Source organism: Macrotis lagotis, chromosome 2, assembly GCF_037893015.1.
Source record: "Macrotis lagotis isolate mMagLag1 chromosome 2, bilby.v1.9.chrom.fasta, whole genome shotgun sequence".
Lineage (NCBI taxonomy): Eukaryota > Metazoa > Chordata > Mammalia > Peramelemorphia > Peramelidae > Macrotis > Macrotis lagotis.
The window spans coordinates 140,795,135-140,821,980 of record NC_133659.1 but is presented as its reverse complement, the minus strand read 5'-3'; the positions used below and the strand labels follow the sequence as shown (position 1 = coordinate 140,821,980).

The window sequence follows — 26,846 nt, the reverse complement described above, 5'->3', positions numbered from 1 at the left end:
ATGTATTCATGATATATAATTAAGGTGAAAGTAAAGGCATAATATTAAATATATACTAGTTTTTTAGGAGGAAGGATTCTAAAGAATCCAGAAAATTTACAGAGAGGAAAATAGAAATCAAATAAATGATTATTAGAAAATTGAACTTCATACTAGTTAAATCCCTCAATTTTTAAGTGAGAAAAACTCAAAATCAAAATAACTTAACTCTCACACTTATAATCTCAGTGTTACTCTCTTGGGGAAGATAATTTATTTGAGGAACAAAGGGTTTCTCTCATGCCTTTAGGGAATAGACTGATTATTGTTGTTCAGTTTTTTAAGTAATGTTTGATTCTTCATGACTACATTTGGGGTTTTCTTGGCAAAGATACTGAAGTGTTTTACCATTTCCCAGCACTCTGTTCACTATACCAACTAGCTTTCCAGAGACCAACATGAAGGAGCAAATTCTGAAGCTGTTGATACTACCCCATCATGCTTTGTAAAACAAGACTTGGATATAAAGTGAGACCATCAGTAAGGGTGGAAAAATAGAGTACTTATTTATCTCTAATTCTAAAGGAAAAAGTTTAGTCTTCTCATGACTCCATTCCCTTCCCTTCAAAAACTTTAGAAAAGTTTGAGAGAATGAATTCTGAGATCCTTCTTAACATACTACCTTTCACCTTTGTGCATTTATATACTAACATTCCATTTTTGTAATCCAATCTTAGACAAAAAGAATGTATGGTAATCCTAGTTGAATTTTCCCCAAAGGGCTGTAATAGTACTTAGTAATGTTCACTGTAAGATCTTGAATTACTGTGATTTGTGGTTGAACAATATCTATTGTTGGATTTCCTTTCTTTTATTATAACTTCTTTTTGCTAGCTTGACACAATTACACTCGAAATTGTAGTACTGTAGGAGCAGATGATTTGGGGAAGACCAGGGTCTAAGGTCACTTCTGCTATTTCCTGACTCCATGATCATAAGCAGGTCATAAAACTGTATGATATTTAGTTTCCTAATTTGCAAAATGGGAATAATGCTTCAATCCCTTATCTTCTTTTTTTTTAAGTTTTTACAAGGCAGAGGGGCTAAGTGACTTGCCCAAAGTCACACAGCTAGGTAATTATTATGTGTCTGAAATTGGATTTGAACTCAAGTCCTCCTGACTCCAGGGTTGGTGCTCTATTCACTGCACCACCTAGCTGCCCCCCTTACCTTCTTCATAGAGTGGTTGTTAAAATGGCCCTTTCTAAACTCAAAACTTTTATACATATATGGGTTATTGTTATTGAAAGCAGGAAAAATTAGGACCACCCTATCCAGATGTAGTGTAGAGACAGTTTCTGAGGTTAATGGAAGAAGGATCAAACTTCTAGAGCTGTTATACACCCAAAAGATAGTGTCAAAACTCTCCTCAAGTAGCTAATAAGTTAATGTTTATATTACACATTAAGATTTGCAAAATGCTTTACACACACACACACACACACGCACACACACGCACACATACCTATGTTATCTCATTTTATCCTAACAAGAACACTATCATTTAAGAGTTATTCCCAATTTAAAGATAAGAAATCTGAAGCACATAAGAAGCAATTAATAAATTCTTTTTTAATTAAATTTGATTTACATATTATAGCATGTAAGGGGTTGAAGTGAAAATATTTTCCCCTCCTTACTGAAAGGCAAGATAGGTAAGGAGAGAATTTTAAAAGAGTTTAGCCAAAGGATAGAGAGAATGAAGATAGAGAATCAAAAAGAAGGAAGAGAAAATAGAGGAGGATAGGAATGTAACTCCTATAATTCCTGGGCTAAGGAGATATGGAAAAAAATATTTATTACTCATTGCTTTCTCAGGATTCCAGTGATTGATTTCTCCTTCCTTTGTCTACTGAAGAAGGAGGAAGTTATAGACTTTGAGCTGGAAGGTATCCTAGAGGTCATTGAATCCAGATCATTCATTTTACAGGTTAGGGAACTGAGGCCAGGATCACACAGCTAGTGTATGTATGAAGTGGTATTTGAATCTATGTCTTCCTGACTCTAAGTCCAATACTCTATCTACTTGAGCTAGAACTTGAAGGGACCTAGGCACTCAAAGAATTAGAGAGATGGAGTAGGGAAAGTACTCCAGCCACAAAGGATGTACATTTTTTTCATAATAACTTTTATGATTATCCCTCTCTTTTCCATATTAAGTTAAAATCTAGTAATTTTGTTCATGTACCTCTCCATTACTCTTTGAAAGATAGGAAGTTTCAGTTTTCCGGAGATTTTTTTGGCAAATGGCATCACCAGTTAAATTAAACATCAGGAAAATTTGCTGATGATCAAGGTCATGAATATGGACTATAATAGATATAAGGGAATCACTCCTTAACATTTTAAAGTAGTAGGTTGTCCATTTGTGTAAGGGAATCCAGATGCTATAGTCTTAGAGAAAAGCAACAAAAAAAAATAGACAAGCTTTTTGTAGCTACTTACTAGTCCTATGATAACATAATTTTATGATTAACTCATACCATTCTATGGCAGTAACTAGCATGACACAGGTAGCATGGATATTAAAATAGGACTCCGATGTTTCAGATTCTCTTTAGGGCACTCACTATAAATGTTATCTCCCTTTAAAAACTATCTTTGGTATCATTGTTCCTCCTTGTTCATCTCTACCCCCATCTCCACATGCACTTCCAAGTGGGTCTAAACCAGATTAAAATGAAGTTGGAAAATATTAACCAAAATATTAAAAATACAATAAACAGACTATCCTGTTTTGTAGTTTGTTTTTTAAGTCAAGATTGAAAGGGATTCCTTTCTGTTTGGGTTTAACATCACTTTTTAAGAACTTTATGCCTTGACATCCAGGATCATGGAGATTGGATAAATTTATTTAAATTGAGATAAAAGATTGAGATATTATATTTCGATTAAAATTTATTTATATTGAGATAAAAGAACCTTTGAGAGCAGGGAGCATCTTTGTACCCTCAGCAATCAGGTCATAGTCTAGAAGAATCTCAGAATTCTCCAATTTTTAGGAAAATTTTAATTTAGTAGTTAGATATATGCCTCTTTGGAGTACATAGTAGGATATAGAAAAGATCGGTTAGGAAGGCTGCTTATCAAAACTTGTGGAGAAAGTATCCACATCAAAGCATCAAACATCTATTGAATTGCTAGAGTATAAAAATTCAGCTTAGCATCTTTTGTGTTGAATAAAGACAAATCTCCTACATTCCAGCATTTTCATGTTTGTGTTCTAGTCTGGATTCTTTCTACCCAGTGTGCCAAAAACCCTTGATCAGGGCCAAGTGTTAAAGGGTTGGAAGAGTTATCATTTAAAAGAAGGCTTTGCTCTATTTATCCCCCCCAAAAAAAACAGAAAAAAAAGACTAATTAAGTAGAAATTACAAGGTGGTATGCTTGGTTTAAAAACAAATGAAATTTCAAACCATGGAAGCAGTTCAAAATTTTCTTTCCTTCATTGATTATCCCCAATTTATTTTGCCTATTGCCTTTTTGTCCACAGGTATTTATATGATACCTCAATTAGACTATATAGAAGGCAGATACAGTATGGTTTGGATTTTGTTTTGTTTTGTTGTTTTAGCCTCACTTTGTCTCCTAAGCACTTTGCAAAAGATCTGGCACACAGTAGGTGTTAAATAGGTTTTTGTTTACTTCAATAATGAAATATCGGGGACAACATTTAGGATGATTTTTCCTAGGCAAAAGCTAGTCAGGGCACAAACTAGGATGTTGACAAGGGTTATAATTATTAGAAATGAAAAGAGAAATAGTGTGGAGGTAAAAGATGTGGCTTTCAAACATTTGCAAGGTGGTAGGATAGGCTGTATTAAGGAAAAGCAATTATCCAAGATCTCAAGATGGATTGATTCAAAGAATGGTGTTACTAAAGAATTCACAGTTCTGAGGTTGCATGATTCTTATAGAAAGAATTACCTCAGTTTCTAAGTTATCTTGTCCTTAGCCAGTAATTTAAAGTTGGTGATTGTTCTAGTTTAAAGTTGGTTATTGTTTGTGGGTATGTTGGGGGAAAATAAATTTAGGAAATAGTTTTACATTCATGATATTGTACATTATTGTGACTTCCTAAGTGTTTCTTGATTTGAATGGTTATTCCTATTATCTCTTAGAGTACCATATAATAGGTAGGAGGATATATTGAGGATATTCAGAAATATGAGAGTCTATTTTTATCATTTAGTTCTTTGCATGGTACCACTTTAGGAGGAAAAACTCTTCCAACAATCTTTGCGGACATTTTAATCATCAAAATCCGATTCAGACAGCAGGTTGGTGCTCTGCAAACAACCTTTTGATCTTCCTTATTGCTCTCCCTTCCTGTTGATGAATCACCTTGGTCATTAATTTTCATTTTATGTATAATTGAGAAACCAATATGGGAACTTGACAAACAAAGGCATTGGAGTTTATCACTCGAAACTGTATAGCTTCTTGTATTCAGTCAACAAATATAAAATCATCAGATAGCTTTATTGAGTCATATTGAGTCATATTGATGACCATGCCCCAAGTAATCTTCTTTGGTTTTATTAAGTGTTTTATTTTTCCTGAATGGAAATTCTAATTCCTCAAATGGTAGCTGAGTCATCCAAAAGAAAAAAGCAGTGACACTGTAAGAAAGGCAACTCAAACCCAATGAGCAAAATAGAATTTTTGCCTCAACCCATCTCACTCTTTCCAACTTCCCAAATTTTTTAAGGGTACCACCACTTTCCCCTTCACCCTGGTTCTCAAGAAAAGTGTCATCTCTAATTCTTCAGTTTCACCCAAAATATCTAATCTGTTGTTAAATCTTGTCATTTCTACTTTCTCAAAAATTTTTTTTATATATCCCTTTCTGTCCTTTCATATAGCCACTACTTTGGCAAAGATCTTATCATCTCTTAACTGAAATATAACAATATCTCTCTACTTTGTTATTTCCTGCTTGAAATCTTCTCATATTTGAATGCAATCTTCAATCAACTGCCAAAGTTATTTTCTGAAAGCAGAGACCTGACCATGTCACTCTCTCCTCCTCCAAATTAAAATGTACTTATTTATTACCTTTGTGATCAACTATAAACTCTTTTGACATTTACATCTCTTTACAATATGTCCCTTTATTACCTTTACAATCTTTTTAAACTTTGCTCTCTTCCATAAACTCTGCGTTCAATCTTCTGGATATTCCTCATCACATATGACACTGCCTCCTCACAATATGACTTTTTGACTGGCTATCTCCTATGGCTGGATAATTCTCTCTCTTCACTTCTATCTTCTAATTTCCTATGCATCCTTCAATTCTCAATTCAAATCCAACCTTTTGTAAGTCATCTTTCTTGGTTTCTCCACTACTGTGAGCATCTTCCCTCTTGGATTTACACATATTAAATATATATATATATATATATATATATATATATATATATATATATATATATATATCCAAAACAATTTCCATCTTCTTTCTTCCATTAGAATATGAGTTTTCTGAAGGCATAAACAATAAGTTTGCCTTTATTGTAAAGAGCTCTTCATACATAGTAACTTCTTCAGAATTACTTAGTTTTTTTGTGTCTGAGTTAGGATTTGCATCTAGACTCTCTCACTCTAGAGTAACCCTTGCAAAACACTGTCTACCTACTATTATTCTTTGTTCCTTCTTCCTCTGTACATATGATCTTATATTTGACCACAAGTTCTGATTGTTCACAAAGTCTATATGACCCATTTTACCCCAGAAAACCACCAGTAGTCATTTCTGCCCCATGACTGCCCTGACATTCTCTTCTGGATCTTGCCCACAGTCATCACCAGTCCAAGAAGCTGCCTCCCAGTCTTTGATCAGTTTTAGTGTCTTGAACAAGTTGGGTTTTATGAGCACACCACCCCATACAACTTCCCAATTAACCTTCCGCAGCACAATGAGACTTAAATTACATATAATCCTAGATTATCTTTATTTTTTCTATAATTTAATAGTACACCTATAAAATAATTACATTATACTTATAGCTTTTTTCTTCATTTGTAAAACAAAAAAACACAAACAATTAAATACAGTTTGAACCATTATAAGGTAAACTTAGTTATTACATACAATAAACTCCAGAAAGGGCTTCACACTGCAGCATATCATATTGCTTTCATTGATACCCCTGGAGAGTGCATGTTTGTGTTGTGTTTATGTATAGCTTAATCTGCATGATCTTCTGCTAACTTGGTCATAGGGATTGACTTTGCAAGAGAGAGTCACCAAAGGATGCCCATGTAGGCTCCTGAAAGCCCCTTCCTTACATAGCTTTTCTACTGACCTTTGTAATCCCAGAATCTTGCTTTTAATCTCAGAATCTTGCTTTTAAATCATCACTAAGTATAAGAATGTCAGTTCTGAATTGGTAGGACTTGCCCATCCTCCTTCCCTTGCTGCTCTCACCTGCCTACATCTACCCCCACCCCTCACTCCCAGTTTCCTTCACCAAGATTGTAATTTAGTGCTGCTCCCTTTAGGGCCACTACATGTTTAATTGAGAAGCACCTCAAAGACAGGTGCTAAAGCCAAGTATCTTTTCAGTATCACATTCCCCATCCTCATAAATATGAATCACTGATAGAAATTAAAGCAATGAGGCTGGGAAAGGAAACAGGATAATGACTTCTAACTTCCCAGGTCTCCCACTGAAATCCTGTGAAGACTCTTTTAATCTCAACAGGTATATGTCAGAAAGAAATGAATCCTTGGTTTCTGACAGTGTATTTTTCTAATGGACAGGGATGTGAACCCTCTTAGCAAGAGTCTATTAATTTATGCTTGGAGGAATAAAAGAGTCAATTCTTGAGAAATGACCCAAAATTGTTTCAGAGGATGCTAAGTCTAATAAATATGCAAACTTTTCTCACTTGTAAATTTTTATAAATCCTCTTTCGAAGAAAGAGAAGCAGGGTATTGTTGTGACCTGTATAATGTCAGTCCCTTGAGGCAAGGGACCTGATATTTTGAAAATATTTTTTGAGAAAAAAAATTCATTGGCTTTTCTTTGAACCTCTACAACCTACCATAGTAACATGTAAGCAAATGGCACTTAATAAGAATTTGCTTAACTTAAATGAAAATTTTCAATTACCTAAACTTTTATTAGCCAATTAATTAATATGGAAGATCCTATATATCACTATAAAATAAGGGGTTATTTGGAAAAAGTTAACTTTCCAAAAGGAACTCCCATGCCTCTTTTCTTTAATACAAGGACTCCTAACCTGGATTCCCAAGGGATCTGAATAGAGATTTCAGGGGATTCCTGAACATGAATTTTCAAATTTTAAAAATTAATCTCCAAATGAAATTTAGCATTTTATTCATTAAGATTTTAAAACAATATTTATGCTAAGAAGGATTCATAGACCTCATTGGACTGCCAAAGAAGTCTATGACATGTAAAAAAGGTTTACGAATCCCTGATTGAATGGTTTAACTTAGTTTTTTATTGGATATATTTCATTGTTCATTTCTTTCTGCATAGAAAAATGTCCCAAATCCTTTGTCAGTTAAGTTCCTCTTTCTTCTTAGCAGGAAAGGTCTATGCTTAGTTTCATGGCAGTGAAAAATATTCTTTTTTTGTATCTAAACCTTAAAAGTTAATGAGGCTTTTGTTTTTTCAGCTTAACAAATAATCCCATTCATTCTTGCCCTATTCCTCCCCCCAAACCCCAACCCAGTGTTAAGATGCTCTAGTACCTTAAGTGAAATTAGTATTTCCCCACCCTGCCCATCCCCAAGCATAGCTACTTTGCAATGAATGGCTGACTGAGAAATATTTCTGAGTGGCAAGCTTCTGCACCTCAAACTACCATGAAGCTGGTCTATGTGGAGGAAGATTATTCCAACCCCAGCAACTTGGTGTTTACTCAGAATTGTCATCCAATGCCAGAGTCAAAATTGACACATGAAACAATATGTGGATAGGATGATTTTACTTTGAACAACTCTTTACTACAGGTTGATTATAAAAACCAGCGTTAATGTAGAGACCTTTGTGTGTAATAATATTCTAACTGCAGCAACAAAGCATGCAAAACCAAAATCTGTCTCAAGTCCAGGAATGGGGGAGGGGGGAGGGAAACAACAACAAAACAGTGAAGAAGCTGATACCCACCCATGTTTTAGGGTGGTAAGGAGAAGGCAGTGTGTTATAGTGAATCTGGAGTCAGAGAACCATGTTCAAAACCTGCCTCTAACATTGACCTCAGCCTAATCACTTTGCCTCTCAGTCTCAGTTTCCTCATTTGTCAAATAAGAAGATTGGACTAGATGACCTGAAAAGTCCCTTCCAATTCCTCTTAAGGTTCCCTAGGGAAGCCAAATCCTTGGTTCAAAAGACTCCCACAGTCGTCTTGTAATCAGATTTGTCAAGAGTCTCCCCATGATTTTGTTTTGTTTTTTTTATTTGAACCATGTGCTTGTCTACATCACAGCTCAGGCAGCAGTGGTGGCATGAAAGTGAAAAGCTCCCAGTTGGGAAATCCAGTGACTGTGAAGCCATGGAGACATCTTTCACTTCACATGGGTATGGTTGGAGTGTAGGGTTGAGAAGGAGATATATATTTCTTTTCTTTTTTATCTTTTTCCCACACAGTGGAAACATTAATGCTGGATTTAACAGTGCATCACCTAAAATATCCTTCCAATTTCTTTCTTTCTGTCTTTTTTGGTTGGTGACTGTTTTCCATCTTCTTCCTTAGGCCTTGCTTCACAGCCTGGTCTTGGATGCAGGAATCTTGCCAAGGGGCACCTGGGAACACATAAGCCAAGCTTCTATTTCCTGTCACTGTGACACGGAAACCTGCATCTCCCGAGAGAACTGCCTGCTGAAAGGGAAAGGACCAGCCAGTGCGTGAATCTGCTCAGAGGAAAGGGATAGAGGCAGCAGCAAATCTGACAGGAGGTGGGGTGAGGGGGTCCCCCCAAATGCTGAGCAGCATCCTGCCACAGAGGCCATTCACAGTTTGTCTGAGTCACTGAGGTTCACAGACATGCAGCGGCACTGCTTTACCTTCTGGATCTTTTTGTGTCGGTAGGGCGGGTCCTGTCCTGGACACTCCAGTTCTACCAGGACAGAAGTGACCCGCTGGGGCTTGCAGAAGGCACAGGACTGGAAGGACTCTTCGTCCTTCTTCACGTGCCGAGGGATGTAAAAGGAGTTACACTGGCCGTAACAGAAGCGGTTGAGGATGGTCCGGCTCCGACAGCCTTCTTCACTGACCGTCTGCCTCAGGGGCTGGGTCTTACACCAGTCACTCTTCAGATACTTGCGCTCAGTGACCACTAAGGCCTCCTGGCTGGAAGCCAGCACTTCCTTCATCTGATGCTGCCACCTCTCCGAGTTGTTGCCGCTGCTGTCCTTGTATGGGGAGGGGATGGCTCCCTGAGGCCGGTTTTTCCTGGCTTCAGCCACCTTCACCAGCATAGCTACCAGGAACAAGGAGAGGGAAAGTTTCCAAAACATCCTGCAATAGGAAAAGAGGCAGGGAAAAGCATTAATTAGGAAAGACAGCAGGGGCGTGATATTTGCTTCTAACATAGCTTTTTGTAGAGTCGATGAGAAGCAGCAAAACCTTTAAGAGCCATTGTTCAGGAGTTAAGAGAATCAATTGATTTGTCGGACTGCGCTTATTGTGACTCCGGTGGCAGAGTTCTCAGTCCATCAGAAACAAATGTTTCTTAAGTATTTACTAGGTAACACGGGAGATTCGATGAAAGACAGAAATAGTCCCTCTCCTTAAAGAGTGCACATGCTGTTAGAGGAAATAAAATGCTAATAATTATGATTGTACAAAATGTATGCTGGGCAAATACGAGGTAAATTCAGAGGGAAGACACCAGTAGTGAAAAGGAGCGGGAAGAGCTTCTTGCTGAAGTTGAGATTTTAACTGAGTCTTGAAGGAAGACTAGAGCTGAGTTAGGAGTAAGAGAATTCTAGAAAAGGAGAAATCCCAGGAGTCCCCAAAGCAAGTTCACTAAATAGCATCCATTCAAAAGTAACATAGGTCATGGAACAAACAAACTGAACTATTGATTACCTGCAGAATGGGAGAGGAGAGAGCACAAGCCCTAAAATCAAGAGGACCTAAATTCAAATTTGACCTTAGACACTTGATGTATAATAGTTGTGTGGCCTTGAACAAATCATTTAACTCCATTGCCACACCCCCCCCAAACCTCCCAAAATGGCAATGTCCTAGATATTACTATAGAAGGAAAGATTAGACAAATGAATTGAAAAATTAATATACTTAACCTATCTTTAGATTTAATGCATGAGGGTGCACAAATAAACCTTTATATATCTACATTTTCTCATCTATATAGTGGGATTATAATACATTTAGGAATTAACTTTAAGGATATTTTACATCCTTAATATAAACTATTAATTATTGTTATTGTTAGATCATCCTGTAAAATACTTCTATTTCCTTTCACAAATGAAAGCATTATTATCATTCTTGAAAATATTTATTATTATAATATCTCTAGAATTCTGGTATTGAATGAGATATATGCTCTTTAGAGATGTTTAATGAAGATGCACAGTATAAACATAGAAATAGACATTATCTAAAAAGTCATTGAAGAAACTTGTGGGGGGAAGGCAGAAATGTTTAGAAAGAAGAAAAGAGGGGACAGCTAAGTAGCGTAGTGGATAGAGCAACAGCCCTGGAGTCAGGAAGATGAACTCAAATCTAGCCTCAGACACTTAATACTTACTTAGCTGTGAGCAAGGCACTTGCCTTTCAAAAAATCAGAAAAGAAAAGAAGAGAAGAAAAAAGATGAGAAAAGAAAAAGGAAAGAAAGAAGAAAAGAAGAAGAAGGTGAGGATCATAGATTTTGATGGAAAAAGAACTTCAGAGGCCATCTAATGCAACCCTCTCATTTTAGAAATGAAACAGGTTACATGACTTGTCCAAGGACACACATTACAGGGGGGATCCTGAACCAAGCTCCTTTGCCCCGACTAACACTGTTACCTCTCCCCAGGGATCTCTCTACTTGTCCTTCTGTCTCTTTTGAAAAAATAATTCAGCTGGATTGTTCTCAATGATCTCTTCAAATGCAGAGATTCTGTACAACATTAAATTAATGGAGCAAATTCAATTCAAATTCAACAAATATTTATTCTTTTTGCACAACAGGCAAGCATTAAAAAGAAATGTTTGATGAATATCATAATTAAATTTTGCCATCATTTTTTTCCAGTTGGAAACTCAAAGAAAACTTAATATGGTACCTAGTTGAGCAATGTATGAAAATGGACATTAAATAATGACATAATTATGAAGACAATGGATATAAAAGTATTTAGTAAGCCTTCATTGAAGACAAGAGAGTTAAAAAAAGGAAAGAAAAATGAAGAATTGAAGATGAGGAAGAAGGCAAATAAAGTAAAAAGTTTCTTTTTTTTTTAAGCTTTAGCAAATGTTTGTGAGTCTTGGAGCCAAGTTTTTAAAAGTCTTTCGCTATATCTTTATTTCCATGCATAAAAGACACATAAAAGCAGTCACACCTCCAAGAAGTTCATGACAAACATGATATATTTAACCTATAAAATTTAATTGTCTCATTGTATTTGAAAGTGATTTGAGCTTCAGTGTTCTCTTAAAAGGAAAGCATTATGATTTCTTGTTTAATAATTTCCAAAATTATTAGCATTAGAAGTAAATATGACCCAAACTTGATAAACTGCAGCCAGGAAACCTTTACAAAATCAAGCCATTTTCTGTCCACCTCAGAGCCCAAAACAAACATATATCATTGATAAAAACAAAAATCTATCTTTCCCTCAACATATGCTAATTATTGTCTTTGAGAAGAGTATTGAAATATATTCAGACCAGAGACAAATATTTTTGAAAGCCATAATTCTTGACTTGGTGCCTGATAAGTGTGTTTTTCTTGGGTACACTTCTCTCTTATTTTTAACATTAATAGATTTGGTGATCCTCCTTAAATGTTATTCCTTATAAGAATCCAAAAAGAAAAAGCTACTAAATTCTCAAAAGAAGAAAATGAAGTTGATGAGAAGAAAGTGTTATGAGGTCAGACTAAACTGCGTGAGACAAAGTTTAACTACCCTTCCCTGTATCCTTCTCCTTTCTCTTTCATTCAAATAATATTCTCACCCATGACCAAAAACAGGAAAAAATTTAAGGCAGGAAAGTTGGCTAAAAGCTCATTCAATCACCTTTAGAGACAGTATATGGTAGCTGCTACAATTGACATTTTCTTTTTATGTGTTCAAAACTGAAGTAGGAGACAGTGCGTTCTTAAGTACTTTAGCTGTACAATCATCCCCATTCTTACAAATTAAATGAAGGAAGACTTTAATTCAGTAGTCCACAATCCTTATCTATTCCTCATGCACTTTGAGTCAATGAAGAGTCATTTAGTAAAGTTTATTATGTGCAAGTAGTCCTAACTTTAAAAGGTCAGGGTCTCCCAGTGTATCCAAGGCCATCAGCAGTAGTTCTGAACCATATCTGGCCACTGCACCCAGAAGGCTCTGGAGGAGAAAATGAGACTGGTGTCTTAGCATAGCTCTCCCTTACTTAAATCCAGTTCACTTGTATGTTCTGGCATCACCTCACTGATGTCATGGTCTTCTTCAAGAATGAAAGACAAACAAGTGTACAGCATCATGGTAGGTGTTAAGAATATAAGATGAATGAACAGTCCTTCCTTTTAAGAGACATAAGTGGTATTAGATCAATGGCAGATATTACAGGTAAACAGACATTCCAGAGAATGGAATGGGGTAAAGGAAATATCAGATAAAGTGCTCTGGAAAATTTGGAGGAAGAAACACTTTGGTTTGGTGGAAATCAGGGAATGTTTCATGTTAGATGTTAAAATATTGAAGGGAGAAAAGATAATCTGAAAAGGATATATGAAGAAAAGATTCAGGTTGGGTATGAACACTAGTGAGAATGTAATCATGCAACCCAACATATCACAGTTGTTTTTCATTTGCTTCAGTTTTATTTGACTCCTCAAGGCCCCATTTGGAGTTTTCTTGGCAAAGATACTGGAATGATTTGTTATTTCCTTCTCCAGTTTCATTTTACAGATGAGGAAACTGAGCCAAAAAGGATTACATGACTTACCCAGGACCACATAACTACCTGTAAGGTAGCAAATGACCAACATTCTATTCATTGTACCATTTAGCTGTCCTAAAATGTCACAGGGACCATTGCCAAAAGAGACCTTAGAGATCACTGCATCCAACCTCTTCAGCTTACAGATGTTGAGTAAAATTGAATGACATTCAGGGTCATACAACTAGCAAGTACCTGAGGCAGAATATGAACTGAGATCTTCCTGACCCCCAGGCCAATTTCACTGCACTTTAGCATCAATTTTTTCAAGTTAGGCAAATAGTTTAAATTCTAATTTAACTGGAAGATTGGTTATTTATAAATGGGAGAACAACAGAACAGCTTGGTACAATGGAATAAACATGAGTCTGGTGCACATAGATTCCATTTGCTCCTTTGTTGCTAATTAGGTGAGTATGGGCAGTATTTACTTTTCTGGATCTCAATAATCTCCTCTATAAAAAAGTCAGGGGTTAGAGTACTTCATATGGTCATTGAGGTTCCTTCCTAGTCTAGATTGATAATTCTATGCATTCATGGACAGATTAGGAAATTTAAATTTTGTCCTAGTGGCAATAGAGGACTACTGAATGATTAGGGCATGAAATTAATGAGATTTTAGGAAGTTTATTTTGGCAGCTGTGTGGATAGATTGCTACTAACACTTGAATAGATCTTAAAAAGCAGATAATCAGATTGCTAAATGATTAAACATGGAAATGAACTAAATGCATAGGGAAGGAAAGGGTCAACAAACAGGTGCCCAGTATAGTTTGCATGTTACACTGATATTGATTTAGAAAAAGGCACATTATGTGGACCACTCATCTCCAAAGATTTATGGAAGGACTTGGACGAAGGATCTCAAAAGATGAAAAGTTATAGAGAGGTTGCCATCTGTAGCACTTGGAGGAATTGCCCATATTATGGGATAATAGAAATAATGAAATATTGAAGTGAATTGACAGGTATAGTCTAAAGGTATAGGAAGAGAGATGAAAAGCAGGGTAGAAAAGCAGGTAGACAAGCAATAGAACACTGACCTTGGAGTCAGGACATGAGTTTGAATCCAGTCCAGATACCTGACACTTATTAACTGTGCAATCTTGGACAAGTCACTTAACCCTGATTACTTTGCATCCAGGGCCATCTCTAGAAATCATGATTCATGTATGGTCACTGGACCAAGTTGACTCTGGAGGAGAAACTGAGACTGGTGACTGAGCATGGTAACACCTCACTCAAATTCAGTTTACATGTTTGCCATGGCATCACCTTTCTGATGTCATGGTCTTTTTTGACATCGGAGGACAAGTATCATCATTAAGGCAAGAGGCCATGAGATAATTTTGCAAGATGACAGAAGGAGACAGTTGTGAGAGGATTATTTAAGACAGAATCAACAGAATTTAGCAAAGCATTTGGTTTGGTGGTGCTCATTTAGTGAGAAATGATAGTCAAATGACTGGTCTCTCAGGAATGTTTGAAATAACTACTATCCATAACATTGAGGATACTTTATTCTGCCCTTACATCTTGAATTCAGCTGTTATCTGGAGAAACTCATAAATATATCCTGTTGGTTTTATTAACTCTCCTGCTGGTCTGACAATGTTGTCAATCAGCAGGGGAACCAAGGCTATAAATGCAGATGGCCTAAGCAGACTGGACTGGACAAAGGCTCTTGTGCAAACAGAAAGACCATGGGGTCCTTTCTTCCAAGGCATTGCTTTTGGTGTAGGCTATTTAACTACCACAGAGAGGGATGTACAGAACCAAAGTCGCCTAGTCTCTGGAAACAGACTGCCCAGAGTAAAGGAAGTACCTTTCATGTCTTTCTAATTGTAGTCATTTAAAACATTGTTCAGCATCAGGAAGTGCCATAACCCAAGGCAAAAGGTCCCTAGGAGCCAGGGAACTGAGAGACAATTCTGATTGTAACCTCAAGGAAAGGAAACAGGAGTGCCAAGTCATCATTCATTGACAGGTGTGTATACCTAGGGATCTCTGCCTCTCTGAAAAATACTGCTGCATATATGAGCTAAAAACTTTGTCTAATGTCTGGGAGGATGGAAATATCTGTGGTTTCTCTGAAAAAATAAATGAATGAATAAAGTATTGCTTAGGTCCTCATCAAAAGACAGATTGCTTTCAAGCAGTTCATCTTCTAATAGGAAGACAACCTACATGGAAACTTTCAGATGCAATTCAGATGAAAAGGTCCCATGGCCCATGTGCAACAGTAAAGTAGATGTTAATACCTCCATCTTCCTTAATATAATTTCAAGTGATAAAATGATATGTTTCTCATGTTGAAACATTTCATAGTCCCACTTGACTAACATGAAGAGGATGCATGGGACGCTTTTTTTCTAAAATTCTACATTAAGCTTATGTGCCATATTTCTCCTTTGTCAAATATTATTCTTTTCCTTGTCCCTCTGGACTGAACACTGAATCCTTAATTCTCTAAACCTGAATATATCTATGTTTGCTCTAACTGGCATTTATATAGTTCTTTAAATTTTACAAAACACTCAAAATAAGTTTTTACATATTTTCCTCAAAATAAAAGAGTAATGTATTATAACCAAGCTTCTTTTTATAAATGAGAAAATCAAGGTAGGCATGAAGTGACTTGACCAGAGTAATACAATCTGAGGACAGGATTTGAACTCAAGTTTTTCTGATTACCATATAGAAGTATTATCAAAAAGTATACTAGCCAGAGTAAAGGAAGCACCTTTCAAGTCTTTCTAACTGTAGTCATTTAAAATGTTATTCAGCATGAAGAAGTGCCATAAGCCAAGGCAAAAGGTCCCTCTAGGAGCCAGGGAACTGAGAGGCAACTCTGATGGTAGCTTCATGGAAAGGAAAAAGGAGTGCCAAATCATCATTCTTTGACAGGTATGTCATTTTGTGTTGTATTCAAGGTAGCTATCTACATGTCTATCCCTAGTTTCTACTCTTCTCCAATCTGTCTTGGCCAATTGACAGAACATAGCAAAGTTCATTATTTATATTTTGGGAATCACATGGGCAATAAGAGAAGAGTTATCTGATCTGCTTTTTGAAGAAAAAGATAGAAAGAGGATGTACAAGTTAAACCCTGAGTCTGAGAGAGCTATGGCTTGAAGAAAAGGAATAGGTGAATTTAACCAATTCCTACTGAAAGAAATAAAAACAGGAGAAAATATAAAATAATAAACATTGAGGGTTAATTTGCATGATGTGGTAAGGAAAGACAGGAAGTTATTAGTGGTAGGCAAGTCGATAGTGGAATAACCAGGGCACCTTGCATGATTCAAGAGAAAGAACTACAAATTTCTTCATCTACTTTTCCAAGTGATACTGCCCAAGTGGAATTAGTAGTGTCACTTCCCTCCAGGACAGGATTGATTCCTTCTTGGAAAAAATGAGATTATTTTCCCTAAAGGAACATCCAACTACAAAAGAATGAAACCAGTATAACTTCCTTCTGTTTTTGACTATCAAATAAATCCTGAGACTGGGATCTCTCACCTGTTTGTTGATTTGTTTTTAATGAGATAATGTTAGGAGTGGCAGTATCCAATTCAGAAAAGAATTCAAACTGAATGGGGGAAAGTGGGAAATAGGGTTTGTAAGAAAGGTAGACAGGATATGGGGAAATTTAAAAAAAGTAGGAGTTAGGTGAAAGATTTCTATTCTTTCATTTGTCCAAACTATGAGTCACTTTTCTACTTCTCAGTTTGCTCCTCTGTAAAACAGTGTTAATGGTACTTGCCACCACCCTATTCCTTGGAGATGTGAGGAATGTGGTGTTGAATCTTGGGGTAATCCAAGAACTCTCTGGGGGAGGGGGGTGCCATTACTTTTATTTAAAGCAAGGATCAAAATGGTGATAAATTCTTTAAAGCTTTTTTTGTTCAGGAATTGTTCTATGGAATTGTTATGCTGTTTAATTTTTTTCCATAAAAGAGTTTTGTTTTCATTTTTGTTTTTGTTTTGTTTTAGGATCTTGAAAGAGAGAACAATGCTGCTGGAATAAAGGGAGAAAAAAAATCAGTTATCTTCCACTAAGGCACTCATTTTCTCTTAGTGTTAGTCTTGTATGTTGAAGACAAGCTTTTGAACAACCATTTCCAGTTGGCCTGGAGCAGACAGAGAGTTTTTTGCATTTGTATATGTAAAAATTAAAGAGGCCTGTTTAAAATGCTTTCCACAAAATCAAAAACATCCTACCCATGCACCCTGTCTGACCCACCCGTATGCCGCTCACTGCTTCACGCTGCATTTGCTTTGTATATAGTGTGACCAGTCGTGGAGATGGTGATAAACCGAGGAGTGGCAGAACCATTTCCCCTTTGTACTTTCTCTGGTACACATGAAGAATTCTTTCCTTTTCCTCTTTTCCCTGGTTCAGCACACCCCAGTGAAGTTGACCTTTGTGTCCTTCAAAGCAGCTCACAAGAAAAAATTCTAATGATTCTAGCCACTGCCCAACAGCCATGAACCTTTTTGATAGGTTTTAAAAGACAAAGTTAGTTATATTACAGGAGACAGCTGTGGTTTCACAGAAAGAGAACTAGCCTGGGAGTCAGAGAGGCCTAAGTTCGAATCTTAGTTCTAGTACTTATGGCCTATATGAATGTTGCTAAGTCATTTGGGGAAATAATAATAGTTTTAGTCAAGTTTCTAATGTATTTCCTTCAAAGAATTCCTGTGAAATAGATAATACAGGCATTGTCCTTTTAATTTCACAGATGAGGTCAAACCCATGAGAGAAGGGGCTTAATGAAAGTGGCATATTAGTTGGGGTATGAAGAGAGTAGAACCCCAGTCCTCTGATTTAAGATTCAGTGACCTCTCAAAAAAACTACATACTTATTTCACTACCTTCCATGAACTTAAGAGATCATCAAGTTTCATGTTGTCATATTACACATGAGAAAACAAACTGTAAAAAAGGCACAGTTACGATGACATACGAATAAGTGACTTCAGTATGCTGAGTCAATTTATGTATCAATAAAGTTGGCTTGATTATAGCTTCTCTAACTACTTCTTAGTTACAACTTGAAGATCAAGTCAAATAATGTGTATGTAGGGTTTCATAAACCTTAAAGCACTATGTAAAATGAATTTTTATGTTATTGGTAGAGATCCGTTAGAAAAGTCAGATTTAATTGTATCTCAGAGCCTAAACTATCAAGATCCAAGAAGTTATGTTCTACCCATTATTCTCCTTCTACATCAGTCTCATGCCCATAGCCTTACAACCAATTTTGGGGGAAAAGATTGAGTTTTCATGCCTTGGTATCCAGAGACATGGTCAGTGCTTTTAACATTTAAAAGAATCATTGGCAAAAAAATGAAAATTCAATTCCTGATCTTATTCTAGTGACTTTGAATACTGATTTCAATCTAAACCAAGGCTCAGAGAGACTGATTTAGGGATGAAATGAACATCAACAATGACAGTATTTCCAAAATGGCAGGGTGGCCTGAGCACATTACTGACTTATTCACTGATATGCTTCTCATAGTAATTGATCTGTCAAATCTGAGAGGAGAAAAATGCTCTTTGGGTCCAGAGATAAGGGGAGTACAAAGATACAGTGGAATCTCTCTTTAGGTTATTTAATTAAAATAATAATCTGATTGCAACTGCTATTAAGTTTTATATATAATATTCTTCCCTTTTAAAATATTTCTTTATTAATTATTATTACTTATCATTAGCAATGTTGAATTTGAAGTACCTCAGGAGACAATGGGACTCTTTAAACAAAGGAAATAAGCACAAGAGAACACGAATTAAAGTTTTGAAATCATCTCAAGGAACAAGAAAGTAGAGAAAGAGTATAGGGCACATTTGAAATTAATTTGTAAAAGTACCTACAAAAACAAAACCTCAATAACATACCTCTCAGACCTTTGTGCATTAGAACATAAGCTCCTAGTGAATAGGTATTTGTTTCATTCATTCTATTGGATCAGCACCTGACCATATGGTATAAGTGCTTAATACTTGATTGGCTACTTGAGTGATTTTAGAGCTAACACTGGCATTATGGCTTTCCATAGTAGGGAAAGCACAAATAAGAGCTGCCCATCTACATAATACTTCACACTAGATATAAAAAAGACACAAAAAAGGCAAGTTTCTCATTCTGTTACCCTCCCATTTCTGAAGCTAGGAAGACCAGAAGAAATAGATCAGATGTTTGGAGTTTTGCCTCTAGACGTCCTATTTTATTGTGCTTCTAGAGAAGCTGAAGTCTACCATAGCCTTCATTTAGAGACTAGGGATAAGTAACCTAAACTGAGAAAATCTATTTCTAATGGAAAGAATGTTGTCCTAGACAGAGGAAAACATCTATTTAACATGAAGTATTTGTTCTTAGATTGTCCAATCACAATTTTGTCATTGCATCCCATTTACCATGTCTTCTATAATCTCAAAACTCTGTTATATGCCCCACTCTGCATTCATCTCTCACTGTCCTCAATTTGTTTTGTCTTTAAGACAAAATCTCTGAGTTGGTAAAATACACTCTACCTTGGAGATCATGATTTTGTGACCTTCTTGATGTCTATTATTTACCTTTGGTTACCTTAGCCAAATCCTGAAAATGCAGAATGTCAAATTAATTCTGTGCTTTCTGTTGTCAGAACTGTCATCTATTGAAACTCAAATATGCGTCACTGAAGTAACAACCAAGCTTATCATGAAGTTAAGCTATTGTTTGTAATGGAAGTAATTAGTTAAAACAGGAGGCTGACAGCACACCTGTTCTTAACACCTGGGTACATTAATCCATCGTCCACCTTTTCCCTTTATTCCCTGCCCACACAGAGATCTTTTGATGTTCTTAGGTCTGCCTTCTCCAGTATTTGGTGTTATGGTATTATCATGGGGTCTCTCTCACTTCGTAAGGGTGAATGCCTCTATCATTTCCAGAAATTAGATTAACACAGATTTTTTAAAAATGTGATTAATAATGCTGACTAGTTCTTGTAGTATTTAAAGCCCTCCTTCACATAATTCACACTTCAGTTCCATGCTTGATAAATTAATAAAGAAGGAAATGACAATGTCCTTCATGTGATTACATTTAATTATTTATCTGTGAGCTATTAAGAATTCTGTTCCAAGTCTGGTCCTCTTCCTGGGAAGTAAGAGTTTTGAAATTCTGGTTTAGTAATACTGGAATTGACTGTCTGAAGCACACCCAAAAAAAGAATTAGTCAAACTCAGTACCATACCAAAGAACCTAGACATATAAAATGACAAATATGAAAGACTGGCTTCTTACCAGGTTTTAAGATTGTGAACACTTTTCAGAAAAGTAATCTGTCATTCAATAGAACATCCAACATGTAACTATCAACATTAGTATAGATAACCCCCCAAAACAATGAATAAATAGAAGAAAAACAATTCAGCCAAAATATCTATGATTTTAGCATGCGTGCACCTAAATTTTCTGCTTATACTTTTTGCTTTCCTGCTCCATTCCATTAGGAAAAGAGAATGTTGATGGAAGCACTCCTCTCAGCAGTTCTGAGAACTAGGACAACGATATTAGACTGGCTATGAACAATGTTATTCCATTCAGAGGAAGAAAAACAAAACAAAACAAAAAAAAACCCTTCAGAATCTGATGAACACTTTATAAAAATTATTTCATATATATATATATATACATATATATATTTCCCTTAATCCTAATTCCTCATATCAAAAATGACTAATCTGTAAACATGTTTATTAAAAATATGTATATACAATGCTAACCTGACTATTCACAGCTGAGGGGAGGGAGGTGGGAAGGGAGGGTGGAAGGAAATTTTGTAACTGGAAAATATACATGTGCCTATAAATGAAATAATTAATTAATTAATTTTTAAAAAGAGAATGTCACATCTCAGAGATGAGTTTTCAGTATCATCTAATCCAACCCGACATTTTATTGATGAGTAAACTATACCGAATCAAAAATCACTGCTGTCAAGGTCTGAACTATGATACTGCTTTTCAGATTTTATGTTCTCACCTTAAACTAGGCAAAGAGAATCTGAAATTACAATCTGCATTTTTAAAGGAGGAAATATTTCTTTTAAAACAAACAGAAAATGAGCCTTAAAGGGTTTGAGAGCTTAACCTAATAATACTACTAGTAAAGCAATGGCTGGCTTATGTTAACAGTTTGTTAAATTGGATTGGTCCTGGCTTTAACATGCTTAGCTACTAAATTTCCTAATTTCTGCTGGTAATTCATAACAAAGCATTTCTTTCCTATTTAATTAATGTAACTGGGTTTCTTGAAAATATTATAACCAGTATTTTCATTTACCACATCAATTTCAGATCCCACTGCATCTGTTAACACTAGTATTTGAAATAAATTGTAAGAGTCTGAAGATAACCTAAAGCTGAAATCCTTCACAGGCTGGACCTGTTGCTTCTTGATTTTATATAGAAATTTTACAAATTTATTTTATTTTATTTCTTGTTTGCAAGGCAATGGGGTTAAGTGACTTGCCCAAGGCCACACAGCTAGGTAATTATTAAGTGTCTGAGGCTGGATTTGAACTCAGGTACTCCTGACTCCAGGGCCAGTGCTCTATCCACTGTGCCACCTAGCTGCCCCGAAATTTTACAATTTTAAAAATGGGCATCACGGTAGATATTTGTAGGTAAGAGGTCAACCACATTTGTTGGGGTAGTGAAGTAAAAAGATTATAGCAGGCACATGTTTTTCAAGTAGTTTGCTTAATAATGGAATTAAACAAGAATAGTTCATCAGAACTAAATAAAAAAAGATGCTCATTAATTATTGTACCTTTTTTATTTTTCAAACAGGAACAAATTGTATTCAGAAGACAGATGCTCAATTCTAAGCTCTATAACTCAAGACAATCTGAGGAATAAGGCTAATCACAGTAGTTTTTCTAAATCTTTAATTCTTTCTCAAACTTCTTATAGTTTACCTCTCTCCCCAGCATTAAAATAATTAAAGTCATTCATTTAGAACTCCCTCTTCTTTCCTGTTGTACATCTCCTTTCATTCACTATCTTTTCTTTTATACTTGTGGACAAAGAGATGACCTTTCTTCTTGCCAGGACAAACCTCTCCACATGAACAAGAGATCTATCTGATCCATCTCTTCATTTCCTGAAGATTGTCATCTCTATCACCCACTCTCTCACTAGTTAAGATTAAATCTCTTCCAGACTACAAATTGCCTCCCTATTTACTATAACTAAGGTCTCCATTAATCTCATAACAGAATGAAAACGAATTACAAAAAAAAGCAAAAACCTTCACTTAATCTGTCCATTTACCCTAGCTATACTATGTCCCTTATATCACACCTCCCTTGAGAAGACCATCTGCATTCTGTGTTTCTAATTCCTTTCATGTTTTCTTATCTCTCTACAATCTGGCTTCTGATCTCATCATTCAACTGAATTGCTCTTTCCAAAGTTACCAATTATCTCTTCTACAAATGTAATGAGAGATTCACAATCCTCATCCTTCACCTCTCTGCAGTCTTTGACACCTTTTATTGCCCTCATCATGTACTCTCTTCTCTTTCCTGCTTTCCTCCTACTTGTTTCACCAATACACTCTGTAGGTCCTGTCTGCTAACCATAGATGTCTCCCATATGGGTCTTTGTCCTGAGTCCTCTTTTCTTTTCTCTTTATACCACTGTGTTTGGTGATCTCATTAGTTCCCAAGGATACAATGATCATCTTTGTTCAGATGATTCTTAGAGCTATTTATCCAACTTTGATCCCTCTCCTAGTTTCTAGGTTAACATTTTCAATTTTCTCAAATTGAATTCAATATATCCAAAATTGAACTTTTTCTCTTTTCAACTTGTTCCTAACTTCCCTTTCATTGCTGATGACACCATCTTTCTTCTCAGGTTCCAAACCAGGTTTTATACTATTAAATACCATCTCCTATAGCCATCTGCTAAGGCCTATCAATTCTACTTCATTATATGTCTTCTCTTTTCTCTGTTATCTCCTCTGACACTACCACAACCCTGGTACTCGCCCTCATCTCTTCACACCTCAATTATTGCAATAGCCTTATGTGTTCTCCCTGCCTCAAGCTTCTCCTCACTCTTGTTCATCTTCCATTCAACTGTCAAATTGGTCTTCCTGAAGCACAAGTCTGATCATGTCACCCTACTAATCAGTAAATTCTAATAGTTCTCTAGGATCAAATATAAAATCACGTTTGGATTTTAAAGCTCTTTATGACTTGGTCCCTTCCTACCTTACTAGTCTTTTTTTTTTAGGTTTTTGCAAGACAAATGGGGTTAAGTGGCTTGCCCAAGGCCATACAGCTAGGTAATTATTAAGTGTCTGAGGTCACATTTGAACTCAGGTACTCCTGACTTCAGGGCCAGTGCTCTATCCATTGCACCACCTAGCCGCCCCCTTGCTAGTCTTTTCATACTTTATGCCTTCCATTTTTCCTATCATACAGTTACATTGGCCTTGTTGTTCCTCCATGCCTTGATGAATTTTCGCTGACTACATTCCATGACTGTCATTTTCTCCCTCTTCATCTTTACCTGGTAGCTTCCTTTAATTATCAGCTAAATTCTCACCTTTTAGAAGAAATCTTAATGCCATGCCTTCCTTCTCTAATTATCTTGTGTGTGTGTGTGTTGTTTTACATAGTTGCATGTTTTTTTTCCCCATAAGATTTTGAGATCCTTGAGATCAGGGTCTACTTTTTGCCTTTCTCTATACTCATTAGCACTTAGCATATATTACATGAGACAGTAGGCATTTGATGCTTTTTTTTACCTGATTTTACTCCATAAAATATGCATAAGAATATTTGAGCTGACTACCTGAGCAAGTTTAGAGAAACAAATAAAATAACAAATACAAGTACAATATGAAAATCACAAAACATTATACAAATGCAAACCCTTATCATTTTGGAGAAGCTCTGTTTGTTTAGTTGTATGCATTATCTCATGAGGGCAGATAAGTGCCAAAATGAATAGAATGCTGGGTCTGAAGTCAGGAAGAAGAGAATTCAAATCCAACATCAGACACTTAGCAGCTGTGGGACCCTAGGCAAGATACTTAAAATCTCAGTTGTCTCAGCTGATTTAGAAAAAGGAGCTAGAGAAGGAAATGGCAAACCACTCCAAAATCTTTGCCATGAAAACACCAAATAGGGTCAGAAAAAGTTGGATATAAATGAAAAATGACTGAATGCCACCCCCAACAACTCTCTTTATCATTGTTATATTACTGATATGTATCAAAAAAGGACCCTAAGAACTAATAGGCCTATATTTAAAATCATAATCATCAGTTTGAATCATTAGTTTGGATCAATTTGGACTCATCTTTAACATTTTTATTTAAAACTTTTCTCTATAAATAGCCTAAAGATAGCAGAGGATTTGGTACGATGTGTTTATTTTTGGTTTCCTACCTTATGTCCTTTATAATTCGTTTGTAGCCAGTCAAACATTCTGATGATATTGGTTTCTTCATCTGTAAACTCAGATGGCCTCTGAGTTTCCTTTCATCTACATACAATCCATACTCAGGATACAAACCAGTCCTTGATCTGAAGGAGTTATTATTATTCTACTAGATTAATAGAAGATGAACATAGGCAAAGAAAAAAAAGTATATGGAAAATATTTTTGTAGGGGAGAAGTAATAATTTGATGAGGACTATTGGACGAAGGCAATGTGGGAAGGTAAAGAAATTCCTCTTCTAGGAGAAAGCACCTGAATTGACTTTTGAAGGAAATAAAGGATTTCAAGAGGAGAGAGAGAGAAAAAAAAATACATTACATGCATAAGAAAATACTAATGAAAAGATTAGTTGCTCAATTGCACCTGGCTCTTGGTGGCCCCAGTTGGAGTTTTCTTGGCAAAATATACTGGAGTGGATTGCCATTTTGGGTTGTATCTGAAGCTAGATTTTCACTCTGCCTTCTAGTTGCCTATGATGCACAGATATTGAGATGGGAAATTATGTATAGGGAATAGCAAGTAAGCTAGTTTGGCTAGAACACAAATAGTAATATAGGTAATAAAATGATAATGAAATAATGTATACCATGCCTATTATGAACAAGGCACTGTACTAATTAAATGCTTTACTAATAACTCATTTGATCCTCACAATAATTATATGATTGGGGAAACTGAGGCAAACAAATTAAGTGACTTACTACAGTCAAGCAGTTAGTGTCAAGGTCAGATATGAACTAGGATTTTTCTGGTTTCAGGCCTAGAATTCCATCCATTATTCTAACTGAGTGAGAAAACCAGCATAGTTTATCTAGAAAACTAAGTTGTGACTCAAGGGCTTTGCATTTTAGCATTAGGAAGTCATCAGAGCTTCTCAAATAGTCATACAACATCTTCAGATATGTGAATTAGAAAAAAAAATCACCTTGGTAGCTGTGTAGAATATGGATTAAAGGGGAAGATAAGTGGGAACCAGTTAGAAAGATTGGAAAAATCCAGTTGAAAACTGATGAAAGCTCTATATAGGTTAGCAATCATGTAATAGGGGATGGATGAGAAACATGTTAATGGGATGGAAATGGAGGCATAGAGAGAAAAGAATCAAGAATGATTAAGTTGAAGGCCTAGCTGACTGTTGGGTTGGTGTTGCTCTTAAAAGTAGGGACATTTAAAGGAGAGAAATGTCTTGAGATAAAGAATGAGTTTCCATTTGGTTGTATGGTATTTGAGATGACTATGGGATTTTCAGGCAGTGATATCCAGAATGCTGTGGGTGATGTAAGACTTTGGACAGAAATCAAGAGAGAGGAGATCCCTGAGAGATGATATGGACAGAGAAGGACATAACCTTGGGGGATAGCTACACTTTAGGGGTTGAAGACTTTTAAGAAAGTATTTCCAATTGCCTACTTAGACTGGAATGGTCATTTTGAAATGAAGTGCTTTCCTCACAGAACCACATTTAAAAACACCCATCATAGGACAGAAAAAATGTCTTGTAAGGAAGGACTGTCCTTTTGGGGATTCTGTATCAGTATTTATGATTATCTTTCTTAGTTATTTTCTATAGATCTCCTCATTACTTACTATTTGTTTGGGTGTTTGGTCTCTCATCCTGTCCTATCCTTTGATATTTTAAGTCATTGTTGACCTATGAAGGTTCTGCCATATATTTTGCCCCAATCTCTGAATCTTGTTCATTGAATGAGATTGGTTAAAAAAAAATAGCCCCAGTTCAGTAGAAATGATTTTCTGAGAGGCAAAGAATAAAACCACAATATCACCCTGAGATTAAGAAGAAAATAAAGCAAGTGGGCAGATCTACCATGCAGGTAGGTGTGACCCTTACCTTGTACTAAAAATGGATCCAAATGTTCTGAATGCCCATCAGAGATTGCATAAGGTACTATAGATACCAATAGAATAATATTTAAGAAGGCTTTGGGGGACAGTGTGTGCCAAGAGTCATAGAAGGCATTTCTTTATAGATGATGTATACATAAAGGACCATCTGGGATGTGTGAGGAAAAAGTTTCTCTGCCTTGGAAATTGTAGCAGAATGAATCAAATTGTTTATGATATGATATATTTATTCACTGCCTATGATATGCATATTCTCAAATCCCAAGTGTAAACTG

At 36.0% G+C, this 26,846-nt stretch overlaps 1 protein-coding gene and 1 pseudogene across 2 annotated transcripts in view; one reads left to right on the top strand and one right to left on the bottom strand.

Annotated features, from left to right (window-relative positions):
- Positions 1–5,499: 5,499 nt before the first annotated feature.
- The window catches only part of GREM2 (gremlin 2, DAN family BMP antagonist), a 128,019-nt gene continuing 106,672 nt past the window's right edge, over positions 5,500–26,846 (bottom strand). Inside the window, exon 3 of one of the 2 annotated variants that reach the window (XM_074222918.1) lies at positions 5,500–9,540. In XM_074222918.1, the coding sequence (XP_074079019.1) occupies positions 9,033–9,539 (507 nt within the window). In that variant the 5' untranslated portion in view covers position 9,540 and the 3' untranslated portion in view covers positions 5,500–9,032. The remainder of the gene's footprint in view (positions 9,541–26,846) is intronic. The other variant, XM_074222917.1, reaches the window with a different exon arrangement.
- The window catches only part of LOC141511964 (CDK-activating kinase assembly factor MAT1-like), a 34,598-nt pseudogene continuing 25,191 nt past the window's right edge, over positions 17,440–26,846 (top strand).